Below are 25,817 nucleotides of genomic sequence, written 5' to 3' on the forward strand. Positions count from 1 at the left end.
TGCGCGCCTACAGGACCGAAGGAGAAGGTTTGGGTTGGGTTTCGTAGCGGTATGCCAATCGGGTCCGATATCAGAACTGTTCAAAAAGGGAGTATACACAAGGCTGCAAATAGATGCAACAGTATCGCTGGTCAGTTCTCACCGCGTTGGCTAAACTGCAAATTCCCAATGAGCGGCGGAAAGGGGACGCTATCAGACCTGCAATGATGACTGGGTGAGAAACCGACGAGATACACCAAATAGGGGACCAGCTGAGAGATCAGCTAGTCCTCAGCGTGCGATTTCCTATGCGGTACGCATCTCAATACTATTAATTCTACCAAAGCTGAGATCTAAGGAAATAATTGCTGACTTGTACTCTAATGGGAGCTTAGCTGAGAGTTAGGCCGACAAACAAGAGAGGACATCGCGACAGTTGCATTCGGTTCAACGAGGCGGGAAGAATGTCGACGATTAACCCAGCGATGGAATGTCGATCAATAAGGGATTTGTGATCTTACCTTGAACTTTATTACATCAGGGATACCGAGCGGGTAAATCTCTTCGCAAGTGGCTGTTGGAGAGCGGTAGAAAACGCGTGACGGAGATCTCGCGGGATGTAGATACTTAGTTGCCACCCCGATAGCATTTGTGCTTCCAAGTTTCGTGTGCGGGGCTGCCTCGACTACCGGTTGGCAGTTTATCCGTCTCCCCCACTTTGCGATTGCCCAACACTGCCTACCACAGCCTTCCGCGGGAAATTTTCATCGGGCTCCCATTATTCACCCAGAGCGGCCAACCCTACTCTACAGTTGTGCCGGTTGGGTTACTTCTGACAACCATGAACCGTGGTCTATGATTCACTACATTCTTTGAAGGATACAATGGCCGAAGTCATCGCCGCTATTGCCGTCGCTGGCAATGTTCTCCAGTTTCTAGAGGCCGGGACGAAGTTCACCTCCAAAGCATATGATATTATATCTCGCTCAGGCGTCCTACCGAGATCTCTCGAAGAGCTGCGCCAGATATCAATCGATCTCCAAGCTATCCTGCAAAAGCTTGGAGACCCTACCAAGTCGAGAAACTTGGGGTCTGGAACACAGCCTGATGACAGTCTTGCTGTATTGGCAGCTAGTTGTTCCAAGCTTATCCGGGAGCTTTTGGATCGCCTTGCTAAAACCGGTGTCGGTGACGGCAAACAGCGCCTCGACGCTGTTCTTTCAGCTTTCCGGGCTATATGGCATGCCGATGCAATCAACGATTTAAGGGAGCGGATTGACAGGTATCGGTCAGAGCTCGCAACCCACCTTCTTGCCGAACTGAGGTAAGCCACTAAGCTATACCTGCATCGAGAAGTTGGCCGCTAACATAGCCGAATCTCGTATCAGAATAATAACGGCCCAAACTGTGGTACAGCAAGAATCCATTCTCTCTGAGCTAAGACACCTCCGAAGCGAAGTGAAGGCAGCAAGAAATACAAAGGATGCAAAGCTAGAAGCCCCAGGAAACGTCCTGATCTACTACCTCTCTAGCTTCCTGGCCACAATCGGAGATGCCGGTAACAATCTTGAGCGTCTCCAGTCCAATATGCTCCAAGAGATGCAGTCTTCTAGGGGTAATATGGCCTTAGAGATATCTCCTCCCAAAAAGCAAGAGCTCCAGCGTCTTTATATCCAAACCTTTGAGTATGACGATCTCAGCTACCGAGAGTCGACCATCACCAATGCCTACAAGGACACTTTCAAGTGGATGTTCCAGCATACCCCGGAGAGGAGAAACGCATGCTTCATGGAGTGGCTGGAGTCCGACTCACCGCTGTTTTGGATAACGGGAAAAGCGGGCTCTGGCAAGTCGACTCTGATGAAGTATGTTGCCGACTTCCAAGGCGGTAGCTTAGGCGCCGACCAATGCCGCCAGCACTTAGAGAAATGGGCAAACGGAAGGCGGCTGATTTTCGCGTCCTTCTACTTTTGGGCGTCGGGGACGGCTGAACAGGCGTCCGCGAGGGGCCTGTACCAGTCGCTACTTTTCCAGCTGCTGCAGGAGTCCCCAGACATCATCCCGCGGATAGTACCCGGAGAGTGGGAGTCGGCCTATCTATTTGGCTGTAACTTTAAGCCCAAGTCCAACTCTAACCTTCAAAAACTTCTGATAAGTGCTGTGAGAGAGATTACGGAAGGCGGAGCCAGCGTTTGTCTCTTCATTGACGGCCTGGATGAGTTCGACGGCGACCATACTTCACTCTTGTCACTCACGCACGATATCTTGAAGATAAATCATGTCAAAGTCTGCGTCTCTAGCCGCCCGTGGGTGGTGTTCGAGGATGCCTTTGGCCAGGCCGCAAACCTCCGACTTCAAGATCTCACTTATCCCGACATCAAACTCTATGTGGAATCTGAATTCACCAAAGATCAGGGCTTCAAAAGGCTGCAGGCTCGAGAGCCCACATATGCAACGGCTCTACTTGAGGAAATTGTCAACAAGTCAGCAGGAGTGTTCTTATGGGTTACCCTAGTGGTCAGGGCTCTCTTGTCTTGCATGTCTCACGACGATCGTATCTCCGACTTGAAACGGAAATTGGACCTTCTACCTGAAGACCTGGAGAACCTGTACGCTGCAATTTTGGAGAGTCTCGACCCTTTTTACTTTGAGCATGCATCGCAGTACATCAGACTCGTCTTATCGAGTGAGACACCCCCGGATGCGCTCTTGGTATCCTTTGTCGACGACTCAGTGGAAGACCCAGATTTTGCGATCCGGCTTTCAATCCAACCGATCGACTCTGAATCTATCAAGACGAAAGCCGAAACACTCCGTCGACGCCTGAACAGCCGGTGCAAAGGGTTACTGGAACTGGGGCCTGAGCCACACTACAGAGTTGAACTCTTGCACAAGACGGTCCGCGATTTCATTAAAAAGCCCGAGGTCAGCCGGAGAATGCATGATGCCTCCAAAGACTTTGACCTGAATCTTCAACTGTGCTCGGCTTATCTCGCTCTGTTAAAGACGTCAGCACTGATGAGAGAGAACTCCAGAACCATTGTTCGATGGGTTAAGGAATGCATTGCAACAGCGGGGTGTGTTAACGCATGCTCTAAGGTACAACAGTCACGCCTCCTTGACTGTCTGAAGGAAACGGTGGAACGAACGGAGTTTAGAGAAATTCTGCCTGCACTCCATGTTCTAGGCCCAGAGCCTTATAGTCTGGCTAAGCTGGGCGGGATTTACTGCGGCGCCGGCTTTCTTCACCTCGTTACACGATTCGGACTGATTGATTATGTCAAAACGCACGCGAAGCCAGGGGCGCTCGCTGAAGAACCATTCTTGGGTTTGCATCTGGATACTTACGACAGCATCGCGAGGGCGACGAGACCACGACCCAATCTTTTAAAGAGCGCCACAGGGAAGTTCCGTTGGCTACGCCCGTTTACACCAGAGGATCCCTCCATGCCAGGCCGGTCGAAAAACGAGTTGGCGCAATTAACGGGCCAATGGCCACTTCTCTTGGATGCATGTCTCAGGTTTCCTCCGGACATCAACCTCTTCCGCTGTTTACTCGACCTAGGAGCCGATCCCAACCTAGTGATATCTACTAACGGTAGCACGGCATGGCTTGCTGTATTGCTTGCTGCCTGCTTGTCAAGAGATGGTGCTTCATATCACGAATATTGGATCGCCATTCTACGACTTTTTGTGGACCGCGGAGCGAATTGCAACCACGGTTTGCTGGATCCACTACGTAAAGGGCCAACGCTATTTTCACGCTCCAGTCTGGGTAAAGGATCGCGACTGATGATAACTATGTACTCTATTCTTGATAGTTTAGCGCAGGGCAGGGATAATCTTGTTTTGGGGATGATGAAGAAACTGAACTTGCTCGGTGAGCATTTATACTAGAAAGTTAATTAGTCTATAAAGTCAGGATATATGCCTACAGGTGTGAATCAAAATTTGCTCGACCCGCGTTCTTGATGCCACCTAAACCACCCCTTTGCTTAAGCACTCAACGTATTCCCTTACTAAGTCATCCGGCTCTCTATCCACTACGAGCCCTAGCCGTAGTGACCTCTCCAGCTCAAAGTCCTGCGGCCAGCTCCTCAGGATCCTCTCCTGCGCCTAAACGACTAAGATTGCCAGTGCTTTTGCTCTAAATACGTTCAAACGAGAGCTTGACGACGGGCTACAGCAAAGATTGTGGGCAACTGTGCCACCATCTCATCTCACCCCCCTGCCATTGACGCTTCTTCACTCAACACTGACGTCCTGGCCTTTCAAGTGAAGACACGCTGCTTCGTATTCATGGGGAGCGACCTGGGCTCGACCAGTAGTCGCGTCGCGTGGTATGAGATGTTGCACTCATTAGTCATCAGAATAAGTAGTTAAGCAAGGTACCTAACATTGGTTGCCTCGCCAAATACTCCAAGGGGTTATACACCACATTATCTGCGCAGCCCCCTTCTGCACGCCGACCCCGCTCTTGGACTCGGCTTCATCCTCAGCTTCTCCATGAGCTAGGCGGACCCCGAGGTCATTATGGCTTCCTCGTCGGAAGAAGTTCCCGACTGGCTGGGGAATCCTTGGGATTCCGTCGGTTATTGGTTCGGGCGCCGAGGCCGCGCGGAGCACGATGAGGATATTTGGACAGTTCTCACCGGCAGTCCCACGCATCGAGCGATTCAGTCCTTGATGCCCGACATCAAGTCCGCACTCCGCGATGCGTTCCTGACTTCAGATTACAGGCCGCTACCCGAGTGCCGCATTTTCATGGTTGGCGAGCCTTCATCTTCTACACCAACGATTCTGGTCAATGTCCCAGAGGATTTGAACCCCGTGTATCGATGGAAAGTCGCGACTGGGTTGCGCGAGCGCCAGGTTTTCACGCGTTTTCCTGGTCTGGACTTTGGCGTCTACTGGCCAAATCCCACGCGAAGACTGGACGCCAGGATACCAGGTGCACACGATAGCGGAGGTAAACCGCAGGATATACGGCAACTGGCACCGCCGCCGATGCTCCCCTCGCCACTCGAACCGCTCTCCTTTCCAAGTCAGGACATAGCAGGCAATGAGCAACCAAGAAGGCACAGTAATACGCCGACGGCGATGCTGTCGACAGTTCCTGATTCAGGCTATGGAACGTCTTCCAACGCCGCCACGAGTGCGAAAGTGTACCAACTATCCCCTGGACAAGACGGGGAAATCGACGTCTCTGATATTGCCTCGGTGGTAACTGATAACCTGTCATTGGACTTACCCAACGGCCTTACTGGTACCTACATTGAAGCTTTTGCTCAGCAGTTGTAGGAGGCTACTACAGTCCAGCCGTTCAGTACCCCCAAATCCTCAACTGGTCGACGCGCTCCCCGATCTACTTCGTGCCTTTGCCCTGCGATTGGCTTACACCGAGAAGCTACCAGAGGGGAAAGCCGTGAGTACGTTTACGAGGCAGAACAAACAGTGCGTAAGATGAAGATCAAAGTGCTTCGATATATATTGTTGCTGATAAATGCACTAGCCGTATTGCAGAGGCTTTCTATGGACTCTGGGAAGAATCGCTTGACGAGCCGCTCGACGCACGATATACTTATGACGAAGGCCGTTTGAGCGACCGTAGTATGACATTCCAGCAGAAGATCGAGCTGTGGCCTGATTTCGATCCGAGCGCTTCTCAGAACCACTCCGGAGAGGAAATCCCCATCAATGAGCAATTTCAGAAAGACCACGGCGCTTTACTAGATGTCTTCCCACCTGATGTTGATGAGCACACCGGACTCCACGAGGCATTTTGCGACGATGCCGGCTTGGGAGACGCTAGCGACGCTGATGACCTTGAAGGGAAGCCGGATATGCCCGTCCTAAGCGAGGTGGATATCTCGAGGATCAACTTCGTCATCAACACGCCGTCGTTTGCCTTGCTCAGAGCCACCGTGCAGAGTAGATCACAATTAGATTATGCTAGGACCGACGTCCTAGAGAGGATCCGGAGCAGGGTATTCTCTTCTCTGGGACAGCAGAGAGGCAACCGAGCTCTCCAAACGCAATGCATCATGCTTGAACAGCTGTGGGATGCCCGAGCCTTCATCGAACAACAGGGATTCAAGATCATCACTCCCTCGCTACTGCCCTGACCATCACGGGCTCTGGAAGGCGGACACAACTACTAACTTGCCGAGAGTATCTAAAACAAACTTGGCCCCAGGTCGGGGAGCAAGTTCTAAAAGTCCTTATCGCTGCCGTCGTGCGAGAAGGAGAGGCCGCCGAAGGTAAGGTGTCTACGCTTTTGTGGAAAATAGCTCGACGTTTTCCATGTTAAATGAGGATTTCAGGGCATCTTTTTGATGATACCCGAATCTTAGTTGCGATGGGCGATGGTGTAACCCGGGTTGATTGCACCGGGCTCCAGGACTCGATAGTCGAAGTTACAGAAGTCGTCTCGTGGATCGGCGCCGCATTGCGCGAGTCGACCTTTTCACCGGACGAGATATCCTCCAGTATTGCTAATTTACATGTCCTTCAGGGATCTAGCCAGGATGGCGGAGTCCGTTGCTTGGTCACATTCATCGAAGAGGAGATTGCGCAAGACGAAATGCTGCCTGGTCGTGGAGCCTGTTGGTATGGTTTACTGAAAAATCCGGTCGTCGCCCAAGGTTTTCCGGTCCCCATGAGGGCCAATGACCTTCGGGGCCTTGAGATACCGCTAGAAGCTATGGGATTGCTAGTTGGTGCACCACGTCTAACCGTTTTCCAAGAGGTGGCTGTCCTAAAAGGATTCAATGCCGCCACGGTTGCCACCGCATGCACCACTGACAAAACCAACAAGACCATTATGTTATGGCACTTTATGATGAATCCGGATGGCAGCAGGCTGCCTTTTTCAGACCACCGAGTATCCAGCGGAGGTATATCTTTTTCCCTCCTGGCGCCGGCTGCTGTGATACAGAAGGTGCAGGCCGCAAGGCACATCCTCGGTTGGGCGCCAAAGGTCTCATATAACATCGGTATGGACTGCCCCACGACACCTATGGCGAGCCAGACACTGACAATGCTCCAAGGATCCCCTCTCGCAAACTACGACATTGGATGGTCAAGCCCCGATTTTTGTTGGGCCAGGCTGTGCCCTGGAAAAGTTTGTCATCTCTGGTGGTCCCGGGTTTCTGTCAGCGGGAGCCGAGTTTTCCCTTGGTAGGAAGGATAAAAGCCCCATGATTAGGAGGGACACGGCCTACTTTGACACACTGATTGCTCTCACCGGTTCGTACGTGGTTTTGTATGACGTCCAGGACCACAGGGCTTGGCTGTCCAATGGACTCCACACCTTGCTTCATCTTGTCAGAGCGTCACTGAAGCACGACTGCGATAGTGAGCTCGCTCCGGAGTGTCTCTTCGACCCGTCCGAGCTAGAAGAGGGGCTTAATGTGTGCAGCCCACGGGCTGCGATTGACTTTTTGAGGAACAGGCACAACTTGGAACGGCCGGTGTTCCCCGACTTGGACGATGTCCGCACAGAACAAGCCACGATTGGCGGCCAGACCAGCAAGACTGAGTATCGAACCAGCACTGGTGTCCTTCTGAAGGACCGCGTAAACCAGATCATGTACGTCTTTGAACAATTGATAGACTACCAGGCCAGTCTCGATCCTTTCTTGGCTGGGCTGCCGTTTAAGCTCAGGCCTAGAGGCAAGCTGGAAGGTTATCGCTTCACGGACATTGCCGCTCGCCGTTCAGTCACTCCTCGTGTCGCCCACCTCGGAATGTCAAGCGGTTGTGGCAAATCCTGGGTAGACTTCACTCGCGCTATCAAGGCCGTTACCCTCTTCGGCGAAGGCTTTGGTGAACTGATATCTCCCGTTCAAGGGGATACCGACGCCGCCAAAACCTGTCCTGGATTGGAGATGCTGCCAAGATGGAAAGAATACCTTGCCGTCAGCACTTACGATCTTTCCAGAATCGTTCGCCAAGAGGGCAGCGCCTCATCCGTCCCCATGAAGCTTGCCCCCGGGGTCTACTGGCATGCCGCATCTGTCCTCGAGGCGTTCGATTGCAAGGTCAAGGCGTCAAATCAAGGGCGCGATGGGCGAAATCCCCCAGTCCGACGGCACTGCGACCATATTCAGGTCGTGCTTCCGCACAAGACACTCATGCGCCAACTTTGTCGCAGCCCCTTTCCGGAGTCTCAAACCAGCGCCTCTCGCTCGACAGGGAACCCATTCGGCAGCCTCGGCAATGAAGGTGCCGTTATTTTCGGCCGCAGTGAGATGTTTCCATGGCGCTGGCCAGACCTCGGACCTCCAAGACCGGATACTGAGACCGAGCTAAGCTCCCAGTCACAGTCAAAGCCCGCTGGAAGACGGCTTGGTGGTGTTGCTTCAATCTCACTTTCGCCGGAATCTGGCCCGTCGTCATCATGGGCGACGGCTTCCACACCAGCCACAACAACCCGAACTTCTTCCAGAGGTGATATAGGCGTCAATACTAAAGTATTAGCCAGCCCACCTAATAAATAAGGGTTTCAAATTCCAAGAATGGTCTGGATGGCCATGAAGGGCAGTATAAAGGAAACCGTACAGAAAGGAAGGGTATAAAAGTTTCTCTGGCCACACTGGAGCAACAAGTTGGATTAGGAGATACAAAGCTGGATGAGTGGGCTTCTGCGTTCTGCCGTTAAAGTCGTGACACTAGGTCTGGAGAAAGTAACACGGCCTGTCAATCTTGTAATAATTTATTTCTCACAATCCGATACCCAAAGTACAGCACATAACAAATGCTTGCATTACTAGCTCAACTTGGGGGACAAATTCGCCAGGATTGACTAGGATGCTGTCACTGAGAACGCAAAGAGTCCTATTCAAAAGCAAACAAGGCAGGGTCCGACAAATGCCCAATCCCAGAGACCGCAGCTCCCCGAGCAACTGTGGGTAATTTGCCTCTATATACTGTTTACAGGGCATTAAACTTGCCAACCAGACAAATATCACGGTTACGAATACAAGACTGCGTAAGGGATGTTTGAAGGGGAATAGGGTTATTTTTCTGAAGAAGACGAGCCATTGGCAAGTTTGATATCCACTATCCACCTGTGCGTGGCGGCCTTGCATTGTTCATGCGGATAAGGCATGCGGAAACCTCACACGGGCAGCCAGGTTACCTGGGCTTCAACAAGCAGAGTTGGTCTGCGTAATCAACCCCAGGCGCCACGGCAGCGCGTTATAGGTCCCGCCCGCCTCGGGATCAAGTCCCTGGTACAAGAACCGCAGCTTGCACGGGCTGATCGTCAGGGTCTGATCCGTCTCGGTACGAATCACCTCCCCGTGGCTGATACTCTTAGTCCACGCCGCGACACCCTCGTCAAACACGACGTTATTCGACCTCGCAAACGGATTTTCCTCGCTGTCGGCCAACCCCTCCCACTCCCCCGCGATGCTGTCCGACGTCCATGACCGGAAATACCGGTGCCCGTCGGTCCCGATAGCCTCCACCAGCAGCAGATACCCCCCGCTGACGAGCCTGTAGACGCACGCCGCCTCGAACAAGCGGTATCTGTCCGCGTCCTGCAGCGCAATTACTGGCTGGCTCATCCCGTTGGGAAAATCACCCAGCGGAGTCTGCGAGCGATATAGCTGTCCGTTGTCGTCGGACGAGAAGAGGTGGCAGTCGGTGTCATCGCAAATGACCCACATGTCGACCCAGTACCCCTCCCCGATGTTCTGCTCGACAATCTCAGGCACGCCGCTGTAGAAGTTCTTGGGGGCGCTCCAGCCGGCCGGGTTGGCAATGTCCTCGTTGGTCGAGTAGGCGGCGTTGCCGTTCTGGAAAACTAGGTACCACAGCTTGTGCGGCGCAAAGTAGAAGATTTGGGGTGCCGCGCGGTAGCCTGTGCCGATGGGGCTTTGATCAAGATAGTAGAATGTCGCGTCGTTGGCTTCGGCAAAGTCAGTGAAGCGGAAGTACACAAGGTTGTAGCCGGACTCCTGGGCGGTGCTAGCAAACACATGATAGGTGCCGTTGATTTCGACAACAGAGGGGTCCTTGATAGCTGCTAAGCGACGGTTGTCATTCTTGGGGCCGATGAGCGGGCCAGTGGATGTCCATTCGAAGGAGTCGGTTAATGTGGGCGTCTGTTTGGCTGTCACAGCGGGCCGGCCCAAACCCTGCTCAGGGGCTGGCAGAGCGTTGGCGGCAGCAGACCATAGTGCTGCCACGAAAAGTGAAAACGGACGCATGACTATTGTATAATCCTGTTGGCCTCATCGGAGCCTACGACATGTCTGTCGACTAGCGACGCCGGCGTCTTATAACTCTGAAATGCGGAGGGTGTCTCCCGATTTGAAGTCGTTAAGCGAAATAGTAAACGCTGCGATTGACTTGGTAATATATTGTTCCTCCAATCGGACCCGCCAATGGTAGTATCGATTCGCTAACCGAAGGAACTGGTGCGCCAAGTTACGCGGACAAGACTTAACTCTGGAACCTGGTTGAAGCGGATAATTCTAACCCCCGGTTACTAAGTATGATTCCCGCCTTTGAAATGCGGACAGACCGGTATAGTTGCTAGATAACGTGCACCCCGTTGTTGCGCGCCAACCGGTTATGATTTCCAAGTGAGGTCTCTCCGTGATGGGTCCAGGACTGGAAAATGTAACTCTGAAAGCGACTGGCTCATTGGTGCGCATATCGGCCGGCGTCTTCTTTCCAGAAACCCAGAAGGACATTCAACCGAAATATCGGGATAGTACACGGCGGGCCACATCCCGGAACTAGGAGACGGTCCCCAGATATAGCCGGCGGGAACTCCCCCTTAAGACAGTCGCGCACCCGGGACATTAGAACGGGTTGTCCCGGTGACTTCCACACCAATCCACTAACTGGGCTCGTTCCTGGTGTCTAGGCGATTACGGACCGGCATAGAAATGAAGTTCCTTAACCGCGTCGCTACCGCGGCGGCGGTGTTCGCCTCCACGTGGTTGGCGCTGGTTCCGGCCCCAGCTACCGCGTCGCCGGCTGTGAGCTATGTCAACTCGCTGGTGAACCAGCGTGCGGATCCACACATCATGAAGCACACGGATGGATGGTACTACTTCACGGCTACAGTGCCGGCATACGACAAGATCATCCTCCGCCGTGCACAAACCATCCAGGCGCTCGGGGAAGCTGCCGAGACAACCATCTGGCGACGGAAGTCCTCGGGAGTGGGCAGCGGGCAGGTCTGGGCCCCGGAGCTCCACTACATCGACGGCAAGTGGTACATCTACGTCGCGCTGGGCGTCGCCAACCAATGGCGGATCCGGGCCTTTGTCCTCGAGGGGACGGGCAGCAACCCGCTGACGGCGAGCTGGACGGAAAAGGGCATCATCAGGACCAACTGGGACACCTTCTCCCTCGACGCCTCGACCTTTGTTGCCAACGGAACCCGTTATCTCGTCTGGGCGCAGCAGGACCCAAGCCGGCCGGACGAGAACTCCAGCCTCATGCTCGCGCCGTTGCAGAACCCCTGGACAATCCGCGGGACGGCGGTGGCCATCTCCCGGCCGGACCTCTCGTGGGAGCGCATCGGCTACAAGGTCAACGAAGGCCCCTACGTGATCCAGCGCAACGGCAAGATCTTCCTGACCTACTCCGCCAGCGCGACCGACCACAACTACTGCATGGGCCTGCTGACGGCGGACGAGGGAGCCAACCTGATGAACCCGGCGTCGTGGAGCAAGTCGCGCAACCCGGTATTCGTCAGCAACGCGGCCACGAACCAGTGGGGACCGGGGCACAACTCATTCACCGTGTCCGAGGACGGGCAGAGCGATATCATGGTCTATCACGATCGAGGGTACAGGGACATCAACGGGGACCCGCTCAACGACCCGAACCGGCGGACCAGGGTGCAGAAGCTGTACTGGAAGGCGGATGGCACGCCGGACTTTGGTATTCCGGTGCCGGATGGGGCTACGCCGGTCAGGCTGCGGTCGCTCGCTGATCCGGGGCGATTTGTTCGGTTCTACACGGGGTCCGGGGTTCCAAGCGGCGCGCCGGCCTTGCCCGACACGCAGTTCCGCATTGTTAGCCCCGGGTTGGCCGGTGGGAGCACAGTGAGCCTGGAGTCGACCAGCAATCCGGGCTCGTTTGTCCGTTGGCTCAACGGCGGGCAGGTGCAGTTTGAGACGACCAGGAACTTGAACTCGGCGGCTGCGAGGGCCTCGGCAAGCTTCAATCGTCGTCCGGGTTTGGCGGACAGCGAGGGGGTGTCGCTGGAAGCATCCGACGCAGCTGGGCAGTATCTCGGTCTCGACGCTAGCGGCCGTCTGGCCGTGTCGGCGGTTGCGGACGATGCGGCGCGGCAGAGGCAAGCGACGTTCTCTTTGGAGTGATTGAGGTTGCGGGGTGCACCGTGGAGCCTTCAAGTTGTGTGTCTGGTTAATAAGCGTAGTCAGTGTGAATGTCTGAATGGGCCAAATGCAGAGCTTTACCAGCCCGTCTTGCCGGATTCAGGGAACGATCCTTGTCCCCAACAGAGAGTCGTCTTAGTGGATGCTTTGCTGCGCTGTCGGTCAGAATGGGCCCGATAGGTTTGCAGGTCCAGTCGGCATTCTCTATAGTGGCAATGTCATGTCCAGAGTGTTGTTTTGGCGGTGTGTCTGTCTAGGGCGTGGAGGTTTCGGATAGGTAATTTTTGGCGTACTCCATCTCCACGCCCTAGCCCGTACATGTCAATACAAGCGAAACGGGGCTACCCCGCCAGTCCAACCCCGGCACCGGTCACTGTCGCGGTTTCAGTGGGGCGGAATCGACGGGAGCGGAAACCCTCGGCTCAGTAAGTAATTGCGCTGTGGTCAGACACGCCGGGTCCTTCGGGCATTGCGGGCCAGACAAAAGCTATTGCGCGCAGGGAAGCAGGGAATGGCAACCGATGGGAACGACGGGAATGGACAGGACACCCGAGACTAAATATCAGGTCGCCTCTCACCAGAAGTTGAAGAAAGAATGATGAGCCTGGGACAACCCAGGGGTCGGCTGGCGCAGTGAGCTCACTTATCCCGAGGCTTCCCCACCGGTCAATCCCGCTGGAGCGCTGGCATGCGGGGAAATGCGGAGGATATCCACAGGGCATCGGTAGCCAACCAGCACCCGGGACCTGCTCCCTGGTTCTCGAATCCAGATATTCGGTTGGCAGAAGAATGTCAAGCTTCGTCTGGCTGTGCGCCCCTGTTATGTAACCGGATGCCAGCCAGACCTTGAACGCTGAGCTTACGGGAAGGTCACTTGACGGCACGGACGTCATACGGGCCGGAATAGGGGCCGGGATGCTTAAGCCGAGTGCGCTTGGGAGAGCACCGATGGCTCGACAATAAATAGCTAGCCATGACCGTCTGCTTTTCCTTTGTCGTCTTGACCGCTCGGATAACAGACGAAAGCCATCGATTCGGGAACGCTAAACCCACTTGAGCCCGAGCCATCATCGCATCAAGCTTTGGTAATCCGCACCGTCACTGCAGGCCTTGCCGCCTCCAGGGAGAGGGAAGGGGTGACAGGTTGGAACGAAACGACGGGTACACAAAAGGAGAGGAATCCTTCTAGAAGCCACTTCCCAAGGGTAACGGCCTCCGACTGCCGGCCTCGCGGCATAACCTTTTGCAGGAAATCTGAGCACAATAGGCTGCGCGGCAGCTTGATCTTGCACCAAAGGTACCCACCCAGTGGACAATTAGGGCGAGACCCCGCATCAACATTGCCGCGATGCCACCCTTCCTCCGCGCAACCCCGCCTCGAACGGTTAGGGTAAGGAGTGTACTCCAGGGACACCATCATACCAACCGCCCTGCCGTCACTGTAGCCGTGATTGGAGATGGGGGCGTTACGGCACGCCAAGGGGCGATGCGGTTCGCCTCATCTATACATCATCCTGCCGATAGCGACTTGGCCTGTGGGACGATAAATACCAGAAATTCTGCTTCTCCGAGCAAAATTATCCCTTCACCAGCAACGAGACATCTGGCCAACAACCCCCCAATAACCTCCAATTACGCGAGTAAAGTGCAAAATCGGCGGTCATCCACAGTTGCGACAGGGAAGCCCAAGATGTACACAACATCCTTCGCTTTCTTCGAGGCGCTATGGGACGCTGGCGTTACTCACGTCTTTGTGAACTTGGGTTCCGACCACCCGAGCATCATCGAGGCCATGGTCAAGGGGGGTAGGGAGAAGAAGGGCCAGTTCCCACGAATCATCACCTGCCCTAATGAAGTACGTCCTCCTCAAACCTCCGGCCTCAGCCAAAATAGGGTATATAAAAAACTGCTGACACCAACACAGATGGTAGCGATGTCGATGGCCGACGGCTATGCGCGGCTGACCAACAAGCCCCAAGCCGTCATCGTGCACGTCGACGTGGGCACGCAGGGTCTCGGCGCGGCGGTGCACAACGCGAGCGCGGGGCGGGCGCCCATCCTCGTCTTCGCCGGCCTCTCACCCATCACGCAGGAGGGCGAGCTGCGGGGCTCGCGGACCGAGTTTATCCACTGGATCCAGGACGTGCCCGACCAGAAGCAGATTGTCGCGCAGTACTGCCGCTACGCGGCCGAGCTCAAGACGGGCGTCAACGTCAAGCAGATGGTCAACCGCGCGCTGCAGTTCGCAAAGTCGGATCCGCAGGGGCCCGTTTATCTCTGCGGATCACGCGAGGTCATGGAGATGGAGATTGAGCCCTACTCGATCAGGCAGAATGAGTGGGAACCGGTCGAGTTGGGCGGTCTGCCGAGCTCAGCGGCAAGGGCCATCGCCGAAGCGTTGGCTGACGCGAAGGAGCCGCTGCTTATCACAGGCTACGCGGGGCGGAACCAGACTGTCCCGGCGGCGTTGGTGGAGCTCGCGAATACGGTCAAGGGCCTTCGGGTGCTGGATACCGGCGGCAGTGACATGTGCTTCCCGGCAGATCACCCGGGGTGGCTGGGGTTGCGGTACGGAAACGAGGAGGCGATCCGTACGGCCGACACCATCATTGTCCTCGATTGCGACGTCCCCTGGATCTCGACCCAGTGCAAGCCCAGGGAAGACGCCAAGATCTTCCACATTGATGTCGACCCCCTGAAGCAGGTGATGCCGCTGTTCTACATCCAGGCGCAGTCCCGGTACCGTGCCGACGCGCTTACGGCCGTTGAGCAAGTTCTGGCAGTGCTCAAGACTGATGAGGGGTTCAAGTCCAAGCTGACGGGCGAGGAGAGCGAGAAGAGGTGGGCAGCCCTGCAAGAATCGCACAAGAAGCGTTTGGAGGGGATTGCAGCGCGGTCTCAACCGCTCGAGAATGGCGAATTCGGAACGAGCCATCTATGCGCAAAGCTTAGGGACTTGTGCCCCAAGGACACCATCTGGGCCGTCGAGGCCGTCACCAACACTCTCTATGTCCACGACAGCCTTCAGCCGACAACGCCCGGGTCGTTCATCAACTGCGGCGGCGGCGGCCTTGGTTGGTCCGGTGGCGGGAGCCTCGGTATCAAACTCGCCTCGGACTATGAAGCTAAACTCAAGGGGGAGAAGGGCAAGTTTGTAGTGCAAATTGTTGGTGACGGGACTTATCTCTTCTCGGTGCCGGGTAGCGTGTACTGGATCTCGAAGCGCTACAACCTCCCCGTCCTAACCATCGTGCTGAACAACAAAGGTAGGCCACGACCAGTATTTATCGATTCGTGGAAGCTCTCACTAACCGAACGCCAGGCTGGAATGCGCCGCGGAAGTCGCTGTTGCTCGTCCATCCTGACGGGCTAGGGGCGAATGCAACCAATGAGGAGATCAACATCTCGTTTGAGCCGGTTCCTGATTATGCGGGGATCGCAAAGGCGGCGGCTGGAGGAGACCTCTTTGCTGCTCGAGTCGATAAGGCGGCGGACCTCGAGGGTGTCCTGCTGAAGGCGATCGAGGCGGTCCAAGGGGGCCAGGCGGCGGTTGTCGACTGCAAGGTTGCGTTGAATTGCTAGGCACGACGGTCGGGCCAGGCTTGTGTCGTCATTTCTGTAGAGCCTCTGACCAATTACCATTATCTACATATGTCGGTTATCGTGATGAGCGTAGGCGACTCCAAAAGACGATGGTACATGGTGATCAGTGGCGGGCCGTTTGCGTGCGGGGGAAGTTCTCCTGCCCGGGCTCATTCCATGAGCTCGACAGGCTGGGGTGTCGACCGGGCATCAACAGTCCAACCATCCCCCATGCTGCAGGCCGGGGCCCCTCCCCCCCGCGCCCCCATCCCCCTCCCCTCTTCTTCCCCCGCTGGTCCTGGATTCAGCTGACAGCGAGAGCTTTGAATGATAGTGGAGGAAGTAGAGTAGTTGCAGGCGGCCCAGTCCGGCGCCCCGATGAGGTGGCAGCGACATGTCGCCATTGGACCACAACAGCTTGGCCGCTCCCGCCCGCAGGGTGCAGAGATACAAGCGAGATGCGTCAAGGGTCCTACTACGTAATCGGCGATGCCCTCCTGCCAGCACCCGCAGGCCTTGCGCAACATCGAACCTGCATGTTCTCGATCCAGCCCTCAGCCGTCGCAGCTGGAAGCGGTGATTTGGTACCGTACCGCACATCCCCTATTAAAGTGGCGCCGCCTCCAACAGCAGAACAGTGGTGCCGAGCGCTCTACAGTTTGCCGCCGGCATCAGACAAGAACTGCGGATCGCCGAATTTTGCCACGCCCCCAAGCGATGCGCGGTAGATTTTGGGGGGTTGGAAGCAGCAGACCGGCAATGTCGATGTCTGCAGATCATCGAGAATTTGCAAAGTTCGGGAGGAGATTTGCGAACGAAAATTTGAGGTCGCAACCGCCGTGTCGGTGACGTGAGCACAGGCCACGAGGGGCAAGGCAGGAGACAACCGTCTGCAAAGGCGAACCATCACCCCGCAGATAGTTCCGCAAACGCCGCCCACGTCTACACAGCCTTCCATCGGCCGACTGGCCAGACCGTTGTGCGAGCTGGACTCATGCAGTATATTTTTCTTTCTTGCATTTGCGCATCTGTCTCGACTTGCCCACAACATCCACCCCCGAACCTCCGGCGACCCTGGCATGGCATGCCAGATACGTGTAGGGCGCCTGCTCTAACCCAAAGTTTGCCCCTCCCGGCACGAGAGAGCCCCACCAAGACGACAAACGAGATTCTGCAAAGCCTCGGATCACGAGTCACGGTTTAACGGACGCCCCCGAGAACACGAGATCATGAGACTGGAGCCAGCTCCCTGCAGGATACACACAACACGGGGCGCCGGTTGACTTCGTGTAGTCGTATCCTGCACCGTAGATCCCGGTGCCAGACCACAGGCCCAACGACAGTTTACCGCCTGTTTCAGTCTCTGCTCAGCACTCGTTCCCAATACGCGGCCGGCGCGGCGGATTGATCGCCGGGCATAGCTGGCCGGCGTTTATCCTACATCATTTAACGGTAACCCTACGGCCGGCCCCGGAATGGCAGAGGCAGACGCCCGGAGCGATTCTAGCTCCGTCCCGTCCCCGCCCCCGCCGCCTGATCCATCGGCTGATCCAACATTTCGGAGTATTCTGGCCCCCGCCTACAACCCGGGACCGTCGGGTCTCCCGACCGGCAGCGATGAGATATTCCATCTCTCCGCGGTAGCGGTGCTCCAAGTCATTTGTGCCGGCATGGAGGTTTTGGTCAACATGACTGGTGACATCCCTCCCACGCCACCGCCCAAGAGTCCCAAAATACCACACATGAAGGAGATGGAGGCGGAGAAAAGGAACATTGTGCGGTCCAACTCGGAAAAGAATTTGGCTCGACTTGCCCAAGGGAGCGCAGTGAATACGCCCAAGCCGGGCCGTTCCCCACTCCAGAAGTCCGAATCGTCCTCTCAGTCCGCCCTCGAGCAGCCGCCGCCGTCTTCATCACAGGCACAGCCCATCGACGGCGTACAGTTGCGGCCCCAGCCGCGCCAACCCAGTTCCGAGCCCCAGCCCCAGGCGCAGCTTCCGCCGTATGTCATCGTTGGCGAGGATTTACAGGCACTCAACACCCAGCATAACGCCATCATCCGCAAGTTTTACTGCCGACGGCCGCCGCCCATATCTATAACCGACTACCTTCTCCGCATACAGCAGTACTGCCCCATGTCGGTGGGCGTCTACCTAGCCACGTCATTGTACATACATCGGCTAGCTGTGCTAGAACGGGCCATCGTGGTAACCAAACGAAACGCCCATCGGCTGCTGCTCAGTGGGCTCAGAGTGGCCACGAAAGCGCTAGAGGACCAACACTATAAACACAATCGTATCGCGCACGTCGGTGGAGTGAGCGAAAAAGAACTAAGCCGTCTAGAGATCAGCTTCTGTTTCCTGACCGGCTTCGAGCTTGCCGTGACCGCCAGAGATTTGAGCCGTCATTGGGAGTTAATTCGGAAAGGACCCACGTGTTGGGATGTATTAGATGAAACGACGCAGGACATGGTAAAACTGCATCTCGAGGGACAACCAGGTTGGGTTGGTAATAGTAAAACCGAAGAGGGTTGAGTGACTTCCAAGGTTCGAGGAACAGTACAGCGCATTTTTTGATGCATCATTCCATCATCATCATCATCAGCAGGTTGGCAGCGATATCCAATAGACGAGCATTTGTTGGTTGATTCGCACCAATACATCGCCGAGTTGTTTGTGCAAGCAATGCCCGGCCACGAACCGACAGCCACTGGTATCGCGGTGTGGTCCCCACCAGGCATTCCAGCCCACTGAGCAAAGGAACCATGGGGCGCCGGAATGGGATTCTTCAGCGGGCCAAGTCAGGGGTGATTAGTCAAACGAAAGCGCCAATTGGACAGCCTATGGTGGATTCCTGGATTCTTGCTAGGTTCGTGAATAACTGTGATTTCATGACTGCGTCAATACTTCATGTGCCTTCTCATGTATGTACATCAGACAACGTCATGGAACTTGCTTATTGTGACAAGGGCAGACCCAGGTGCCACAAATTCCGTTTTTAACTTATAAATGTGCAAAGACACCAACCTATCCAATTGCTCGCACCAAGAAGCTTTCTCCCATCTTGCAGAACCCTGAATAATAAGCGTTATCCCTCGAATTATTCAGTGAACATTGCCAACATGGCCGACTTTGACGAATCTGACATCCCCAAGGAGGTCCCCGCCCACGAGGACTACGAAGCCGAACCCGAGAATGTGATCCGGGGCCACAAAGCCGCCATCGCGAATCCGAGTATGTCCTACCGCAAGCCGAATTGTGAGCATTGTTCCTTTCGATGACTGACACGGCAAATCACAGATGTCTCCGAGCAGGCCAAAGAGCGGTCTCGCAAAGTCCTAGAGCAGTACGATGAACCATATGACGAGTCGACTGCGAGCCATGACACGACACAACAGACGGAAAAGGATCCCGGAAATGTAGCTCGCGGGTTGAAGGCTAGCATCAGCAATCCTGGGGTGTCGGACGAGGCCAAGAAGAAAGCGAAGGAGAAGCTGCAGGCGTTGGAGTAGGCAGACGTCTTGTGAATGAGCTAGTACCGCTCCCGTTATCAGGAAATTATAAATTCAGAACCTTCGTTGCCTAAGCTTTTCTATCTCGTGTCAAAAGGGACCATTTCGAGAGCTAGTTGCGGGGAGCGGGAGCGGGGTGGAGCGGGGTGGAGCGGGCCCGTGACGGCCTCCTAATTGTAGAGGACTGCGGGTATGATGAAACATTCAACATCTGAACTCTTAAAAGACGCCGCAAGCTCAAATCTCCTAAATGCTTGGAAAACGCTTATTTATTTCGATTATTACAACGAGTGCAGATCGGGAGACTGATTGCTAGCAAAACCTCAGACCAGGCGTAGGATATAATTCCGGCTCTTGATTCGGGCCGTCATCCCAACCGCGAAACAGAGTTTCTCGTCTTCAATCCCATCCCAGAGAGCCCATGGCTTATCCTGCATTGCCCCGTTTCGTGCGTTGATTGGGGATTGACCAGCGTTTGCCCCTGAGACGCACAGACTTTAGAGATCAATAACGTCATCCCAAGACAGGCATGACAGCAGCGGCGTTTGTGGGCATCACTAACGCGACGGGCACCAATAGAACGACTTCAACGATGTCATTTAGTCGTCATGACAAACCATTTTGGTCAGTCATGCCTTTGTGAGTGAGTCTATTAAAGGTGAACCACTCCTCGGCCATTCAGAACATCGGTGCAGACAAGCAAAGCTAGAAAACCCAACAGTGTATTACTCTGATACCACAACAAGAGCTTAATCATGTCGAAAGTCGCACACGCCTACTCAGACGACAAGCCTGGCGCTCCTCTCCCAAGGGAGGCGCCTGAGGGCCAGGTCGACGATCCTTCGTACAAGACAGGCAAGAACGAAGCCGTCCCGGTCATTGACGACAACGAGCCTGTCGAGGATCCGATGCGCCCCGGCGCTGCGGACTCGGACCAGCAACTTGGTATGGTTCAGGTATCCTATTGACCGGACGCGAGGGTCATGTATACTGACATAAGCTGAACTAATAGAACGGGACGAACGCGAGGCAATTGATAAGTCGAACATTGTCGGGGAGCGGACAAGGAAGAAGCCGCCCGCAGGCACGTTTGCCGAACCGTCGGATGAACAGATGGGATTGACGGAGTAAAGAGGGCTTGGGTAGTATCAGCGACAACATTGGCATTATTCTTTTATTCTAGGAGTCTAGAGGTTCTTTAAAGCAATTGTGGGGTATTCGTTGTCTGCATTCGCTCCCTGTGAAGCATACGTATGGCTGCACAGTGATGCACCGATCAATATTCCATCCGCCCCCCATTCCCCCTTCCTTCCCCCTTCCCCAAAAACAATAACAAAAAAAAAAAAAAAAAAAAAAAAAAAGAGAGAGAGAGAGAGAGAGAGAGAGAGAGAGAAAGAAAAGAAGAAGAAAAAAAGAAGAAGAAAAGAAGAAGAAAAGAAGAAGAAAAGAAGAAGAAAAGAAGAAAAGAAAAGAAGAGAAAGGAAAAAGAAAGAGAAGGGGTCTTTCGAACTGTAGAAAAGGCTTAACCAGTACACCTACCCTCCCGATCCTGTTAGCCTATACCGCCTTTTCCCCCCTCGAATACTGCTATCATCATCACCACCATAATAGTCTCAGGCAGATCGCTTTCAGTTGTTCTCCCGACTTGGTGTTGGAGGTTGGCGGTTGTGGTCCGAGCGCTGTAGAGCATGGGTCCCTAGATATTGCCTTCACAATAAGTGAGTTTGTTTAAGCGATTTTATTGGCTTGTTTAGCAGGTGCCTATGAAGACAACAACAACGCCGACGACGACAACAAAAGAGACAACGAAAGAGACAACGACAACGACAATAACAACGACAATAACAACGACAATAACAACGATAATAACAACGACAATACAACGACAACCATATAGACGACGAAGACGACGACAACGATAACGACGACGACGATAACGACAATGACATAGACAACGGAGACGACGAAAATGACATAGACAACGGAGACGACGACAAATGTATAGTATGTAGGTACACAGACTGCTACAGTCTGGTAAGACCTTTCCTATAGTCCGAAAGACGCCCTCAAAATAATTACTGTTACCCCGCTTGTCTAAGCATCTTATCCAATCTGTAACGTCTTCAACAACAACCCCAGCGTCCTCTCATTCGTCATCTTGGGCTCATCCTTCCCGTTTGACGATTTATCCGTTAGGACTGACAAATCCACTGGCAGATTCACCCCCTCACCAACCCTATCGATCTCGGGCTCAACAAAAGCCTTCTTCAGCCTCCGTTCCAAAGCAACGATCCTCGTCTCAAAGTCTACCTCTTCCCACCTCTTCATCCACTCCTCTCCATCTCCCAGGTCGGAGACAGCTCCAGCATCATCCGCCCCCACCCCTTCCATCTCCATGATATCCCCCAACGCCTCCCCCACCTCCACCGCCCTCTTCAACACCTGCACTTCCGCCTCGTCCACCACCACCTCCTCTTCCCCTTTCCCGGCCCCCTCTAGTACCGCTAACTTCTCCACTGCTAACCTCCTCGCCAAAGCCAACGGCGTCATCGTGACCGGGCCATCCCCCGGCACCGCGACCGTCACCGCGCGGTTCCAGTCCCGCCTGTACCCGGGAGCGGCGAGCAGCACCCGCAGCAGCTCGGCGTGCGACGCCAGCACGGCGGCGGCGATCGGCGTGCCCATGCCCGCGTGCGACGCCAGCGCCCCCAGGCTCTCCCCCGACGGGAACATCCCCACCACCAGCTGCACCATCGACGCCGAGATCTGCCCGTGCGAGTTCCAATCTCTGTGCGCCACCCCCGCCAGCGCGTGGATTGCTGACACGGCGGCGCCGGGCGGGCTGTTGCTGTCGCTCGTAGTACCGCCGCCGGTGGTGGTAGCGGTGGGGGTAGTGGTGATGGTAGTGGTGGTGATGGGGGGGTGGTGGTGGTAGTATGCGAGCGGGGAGAGTCTGATCGTGGCCGAGGGGTGTTTGTGCAGCTTCGCGAGGTAGGCGATGGAGCGGAGCGAGGCGGAGGTTTGGGAGCGCAGTAGGGCGCCGAGGAGGGAAGAGGCGCCGTCGGCTGGGCTGTTGGCAAGCGCGCCGCCGGGATAGACGGCGTTGAGTGACGCCCCTGCACCGTGCGCAATGAGCAGGTCGGCGAGCTCGAAATACTCGTTCTGGACTGCGAGGACAAGCGGGGACGGTTGGTCGTCCGCGGTGCTGTCTGCCGGGCACCCATAGGAGAGAAGGTACTCCGCTATTGCTAAGTCGCGGGGCGCGTGGGGGAGGCGCTGTGCAAGGTCCGAGAGAAGGGGAGCAAGGTCGGAAGGGTGGTGGCGTGAAATAAGGAGTTGGAAGCTGGCGGAGTGGTTGGCTTTGACGGCCGTGAAGAGAGGACGGAATTCAGGGGAACCGGCCGGGGAGTGTCCGAGGGATAGTAGGGCGGAGATGATATCGGTGTTGCCGAGGAGGATTTCGTTGCAAAGATGCTTCCCAGCGGGGTGATCCGTTTGGTTCTCAGGCCTTTGCGTCTTCCTCCGCTCGTGCAGAATTTTAAGAGTGCATTCCAAGTTCTCTCTGTAGCGGATACCACACCGAACGAGCCGGCTATGCAGGGAGAGCGAGTCGTAAGGGGTAACTTCGCCGGAACGAGCGGCATCGAGCATTTCGCAACCGTCCATAACGGGCATGGAGCTGTCAACGTGGCGAAGGAGTTCCTCCAGTATGTCCGGCAGGGTCAATACAGCAGCGAGGTCAACAGGCGACATGCTAGTGGTTAGGCGTTTGTCGACCAACTTCGCCGTTGGACTGGCGCCATTTTTGAGTAAGATCTTGACAGCTGGCAAGCTCTGCTTGAGGACAGCTCTCCCTAGAGGCGTGAGCGTCATGGAGAAGCTGTCTTCCCAGTCTGCCAGAATGCGCCGGACGTCCTTACGGGATGCACTAGAGTGCTTTTCAACATCCGCCCCAGCCGCGATAAGTTTTGCTACGATTATGTCCATCTCGGGCTCGGTGAAGGCGGTGATGCAGTGTAATGGAGCCTCCTCGCAGGTGTCGCTGCCGTTGGGATCCGCACCGTTCTCGAGACACCACATGGCCAACTCAAACCGACCGGTACGACAGGCGCAGATGAGGGGCGTGTCGCCGTGCGATTGGTTTCCGAGGTTAATATTGCAAAAATACTTGCTGTAAAGATGGTTGAGCGCCCGGAGCCTTCCCCGCACTACTGCTAGGTGTAGTAGACCGTGGCCCTGGTCGTTGACATAGATCTTATCGAAGGGATACCCGTATCCCGGCGGAGAGCCCGACTCTTCATCGCTGCCAGGAGGTGGGCGAAGACAGCTATCATAATTGCGGCCGAGCTCCTCCTTGAGCTGGGCGTCAAGTTTGACGAGGTTGTTGAGATCCCAATCTCTTCTCAGCTTCCGTGGTGCAAAGAAAGGCATGCCAGTCGAGCCAGTCAAAGTCCGGTACATTTGATCCGCTTCCTCCATCTTTTGCTTCCAAGCACGCCTCCACACCGGATCAGTGCTCGATTCGATAATGGCATTGGCGTCCTCGACGCAGTTTCTGTGTCCGCGGACGGCGCTCCAGTAGAGTGTGTCCATCTGCTTGTCTACATCGTAGGGGTTCGGGATGCCTAAGGCAGCATGGATTCGGTTCAGCCACGCCATGGCGAGATAGTCGGTCGTTGCCGTCTCCTCGCTCGGTTCAGCGGCACGACGCAGCCAGTAGCACGCCTTCTTGGAATCATAGGGGGCGCCGAAGCTGCAGAGGTACGACTCGAATAAGAAGAAGGCGGCCGACCATGACGGAAGCTTCAGGTCAGCTTCGGCCATGCCCCCCGGGGAGGGAGAGTCAGCGTAGAACTCGAATTCACCGACCATAGCTTCTTGTTGGCCCCGATCGAGCAGATTCCGTAGCCTTAGCGGCTCAAAAAGGAACCCGCCGCGTTCGGGACGCGGGAGATCGAGTCGGAATCCAGGGAGGTTATCCTGTGCGTCGTATTCTCCCCCTGACCGGGCAAGAAAGAAGCCTGCGCTATCCCGATTTATGCCGTGTTTCCCGGGAACATAGTATCTTTTTGCTCTCTCGGCCATCTTCCGGTTTGCTTCATCTTTGATGCATACATAACGATACGCAGAGACTGAATCCATCCCCCTGAGGCGTACTTGGGCGCGGTCAAGCGCTCGCTGGTTGGGATCACCTCGCAACGTGAACATCAACGCGGAGGTGATTAGGTTCAAACTGGCACTGGGAAGTTGGTGGACAAAAAAATAGTTTGCGATGTTGTGAATAGCTGCTTCAAGGAGGCCGTCAGACAGCTTCAGGAGCTTGATGTTGTCCCGTAACCTGTCGTCGGTTACACTGCCTCTGGAACTCCTGGCAAAACCCATAGCCGATAGGATGTCTTCCGAGTCGATCATGCAACGCCATATTAGCATTCCATACGAATACGCATCCGTCTTTTTGGCTCCCTCTTCCGTAAGATTGTCCGATATCTCAGGAGCCTCAAAGGGGAACGTGTACATGGGCATTTGGGAGGTGCCGCTGCCACCGAAATCCATGACAGTGCCGCCAAAGTCGGCCAGTTTTGCCGTGTACGGTTGATTAAGGGGGGCCGGATGGCGGTTTGGGAATATCAGCACGTTCTCATGCTTGAGGTCGCCGTGAACCATGCCGCAGGCGTGGATGATTGACAGGGCGCGGCCAATATCATAGCAAAGCTTCTGCTTAATACTGAAGGGCAGAGGCTTGCTCCGCTGCTGGAGCTTGTCCAAGGTACCGAAGGCTGCATACTCTTGGACGATTGCTGGGAACGGAGAGCGCCTGTCGGCCCTTGCACCCCATTGAGTATCGAGAAGCTTCACAATGTTGGGGTGGCAGCGGATGGGCTCGTGAAGCAAGGCTCTGATCTCTAATAGAACCTCGCGCCAATGCGTCTGATTGTACCGGTCCCCTCGGACTGTCTTGACCGCGACCGTTTTTATCCGTTGTTCCGGATTAGGGTCGGCTACCTTGTCGAACGCTTGCTGCTCCTCGAGTTCCGCGCGCTCAACGATAAATGAGGCGCCGTTCGCGATGCGCTGGCGACTCACTATACGGGAACGGGCTGTAGAAAAGAACAAAGACCGCCCGCCACGTTGAAGCTTGGTTTCGAGATAGGCGGCATGACAAATAAAAGCTCCAAGGCCTTGGCTTGCCGTCACCTGGCCAGTGACGCCGCCGCCGCCGCCGGTGACGCTACTGACGTCGGTGACGCTGCCGCCGCTGCCGCCGCTGCTGCTGACGCCGGTGCCGCCAGTTGACGGAGTCGCGGCCGAAGTGAAGTCGGACGAGAATGCCGATGGGTACACGTAGCTTGTCATGGCGCCGGCTGTGAGCAAAC

The 25,817-nt window shown here is 55.3% G+C and overlaps 9 protein-coding genes across 9 annotated transcripts; 7 read left to right on the forward strand and 2 right to left on the reverse strand.

Annotated features, from left to right (window-relative positions):
• Window positions 1–863: 863 nt before the first annotated feature.
• MFIFM68171_10105 (uncharacterized protein) lies at window positions 864–3,109 on the forward strand (the record flags this gene model as incomplete). Its single annotated transcript, XM_071065524.1, has 3 exons — window positions 864–1,303; window positions 1,368–2,987; window positions 3,079–3,109. The coding sequence occupies 3 exons, from the start codon at window positions 864–866 to the stop codon at window positions 3,107–3,109; spliced, it is 2,091 nt and encodes a 696-aa protein (XP_070921625.1).
• A 1,403-nt stretch (window positions 3,110–4,512) lies between these two features.
• Window positions 4,513–8,434, forward strand: MFIFM68171_10106 (uncharacterized protein; the record flags this gene model as incomplete). Its single annotated transcript, XM_071065525.1, has 8 exons — window positions 4,513–5,245; window positions 5,307–5,433; window positions 5,492–5,910; window positions 6,069–6,239; window positions 6,303–6,974; window positions 7,029–7,102; window positions 7,167–8,205; window positions 8,301–8,434. 8 exons carry the CDS (start codon window positions 4,513–4,515, stop codon window positions 8,432–8,434), a joined length of 3,369 nt encoding a protein of 1,122 aa, XP_070921626.1.
• Window positions 8,435–9,128: 694 nt separating this feature from the next.
• Window positions 9,129–10,196, reverse strand: MFIFM68171_10107 (uncharacterized protein; the record flags this gene model as incomplete). Its single annotated transcript, XM_071065526.1, has 1 exon — window positions 9,129–10,196. The coding sequence occupies one exon, from the start codon at window positions 10,194–10,196 to the stop codon at window positions 9,129–9,131; it is 1,068 nt and encodes a 355-aa protein (XP_070921627.1).
• Window positions 10,197–10,883: 687 nt separating this feature from the next.
• On the forward strand, window positions 10,884–12,332 carry ARAF43A (Extracellular exo-alpha-(1->5)-L-arabinofuranosidase; the record flags this gene model as incomplete). Its single annotated transcript, XM_071065527.1, has 1 exon — window positions 10,884–12,332. The coding sequence occupies one exon, from the start codon at window positions 10,884–10,886 to the stop codon at window positions 12,330–12,332; it is 1,449 nt and encodes a 482-aa protein (XP_070921628.1).
• Window positions 12,333–14,040: 1,708 nt separating this feature from the next.
• On the forward strand, window positions 14,041–15,932 carry MFIFM68171_10109 (uncharacterized protein; the record flags this gene model as incomplete). Its single annotated transcript, XM_071065528.1, has 3 exons — window positions 14,041–14,205; window positions 14,275–15,616; window positions 15,673–15,932. The coding sequence occupies 3 exons, from the start codon at window positions 14,041–14,043 to the stop codon at window positions 15,930–15,932; spliced, it is 1,767 nt and encodes a 588-aa protein (XP_070921629.1).
• Window positions 15,933–17,407: 1,475 nt separating this feature from the next.
• MFIFM68171_10110 (Cyclin-dependent protein kinase complex component) lies at window positions 17,408–18,466 on the forward strand (the record flags this gene model as incomplete). The annotated part of the gene is made up of 1 exon (XM_071065529.1): window positions 17,408–18,466. The coding sequence occupies one exon, from the start codon at window positions 17,408–17,410 to the stop codon at window positions 18,464–18,466; it is 1,059 nt and encodes a 352-aa protein (XP_070921630.1).
• Window positions 18,467–19,053: 587 nt separating this feature from the next.
• Window positions 19,054–19,443, forward strand: CON6 (conidiation-specific expression protein; the record flags this gene model as incomplete). Its single annotated transcript, XM_071065530.1, has 2 exons — window positions 19,054–19,165; window positions 19,232–19,443. The coding sequence occupies 2 exons, from the start codon at window positions 19,054–19,056 to the stop codon at window positions 19,441–19,443; spliced, it is 324 nt and encodes a 107-aa protein (XP_070921631.1).
• A 755-nt stretch (window positions 19,444–20,198) lies between these two features.
• On the forward strand, window positions 20,199–20,574 carry MFIFM68171_10112 (Histone chaperone domain-containing protein; the record flags this gene model as incomplete). Its single annotated transcript, XM_071065531.1, has 2 exons — window positions 20,199–20,388; window positions 20,456–20,574. The coding sequence occupies 2 exons, from the start codon at window positions 20,199–20,201 to the stop codon at window positions 20,572–20,574; spliced, it is 309 nt and encodes a 102-aa protein (XP_070921632.1).
• Window positions 20,575–21,546: 972 nt separating this feature from the next.
• On the reverse strand, window positions 21,547–25,797 carry MFIFM68171_10113 (Serine/threonine protein kinase; the record flags this gene model as incomplete). Its single annotated transcript, XM_071065532.1, has 1 exon — window positions 21,547–25,797. The coding sequence occupies one exon, from the start codon at window positions 25,795–25,797 to the stop codon at window positions 21,547–21,549; it is 4,251 nt and encodes a 1,416-aa protein (XP_070921633.1).
• Between the last annotated feature and the right edge of the window lie 20 nt (window positions 25,798–25,817).

Source organism: Madurella fahalii (assembly GCF_045866475.1).
Source record: "Madurella fahalii IFM 68171 DNA, scaffold_6, whole genome shotgun sequence".
In the NCBI taxonomy this organism is placed as follows: Eukaryota; Fungi; Ascomycota; class Sordariomycetes; order Sordariales; genus Madurella; species Madurella fahalii.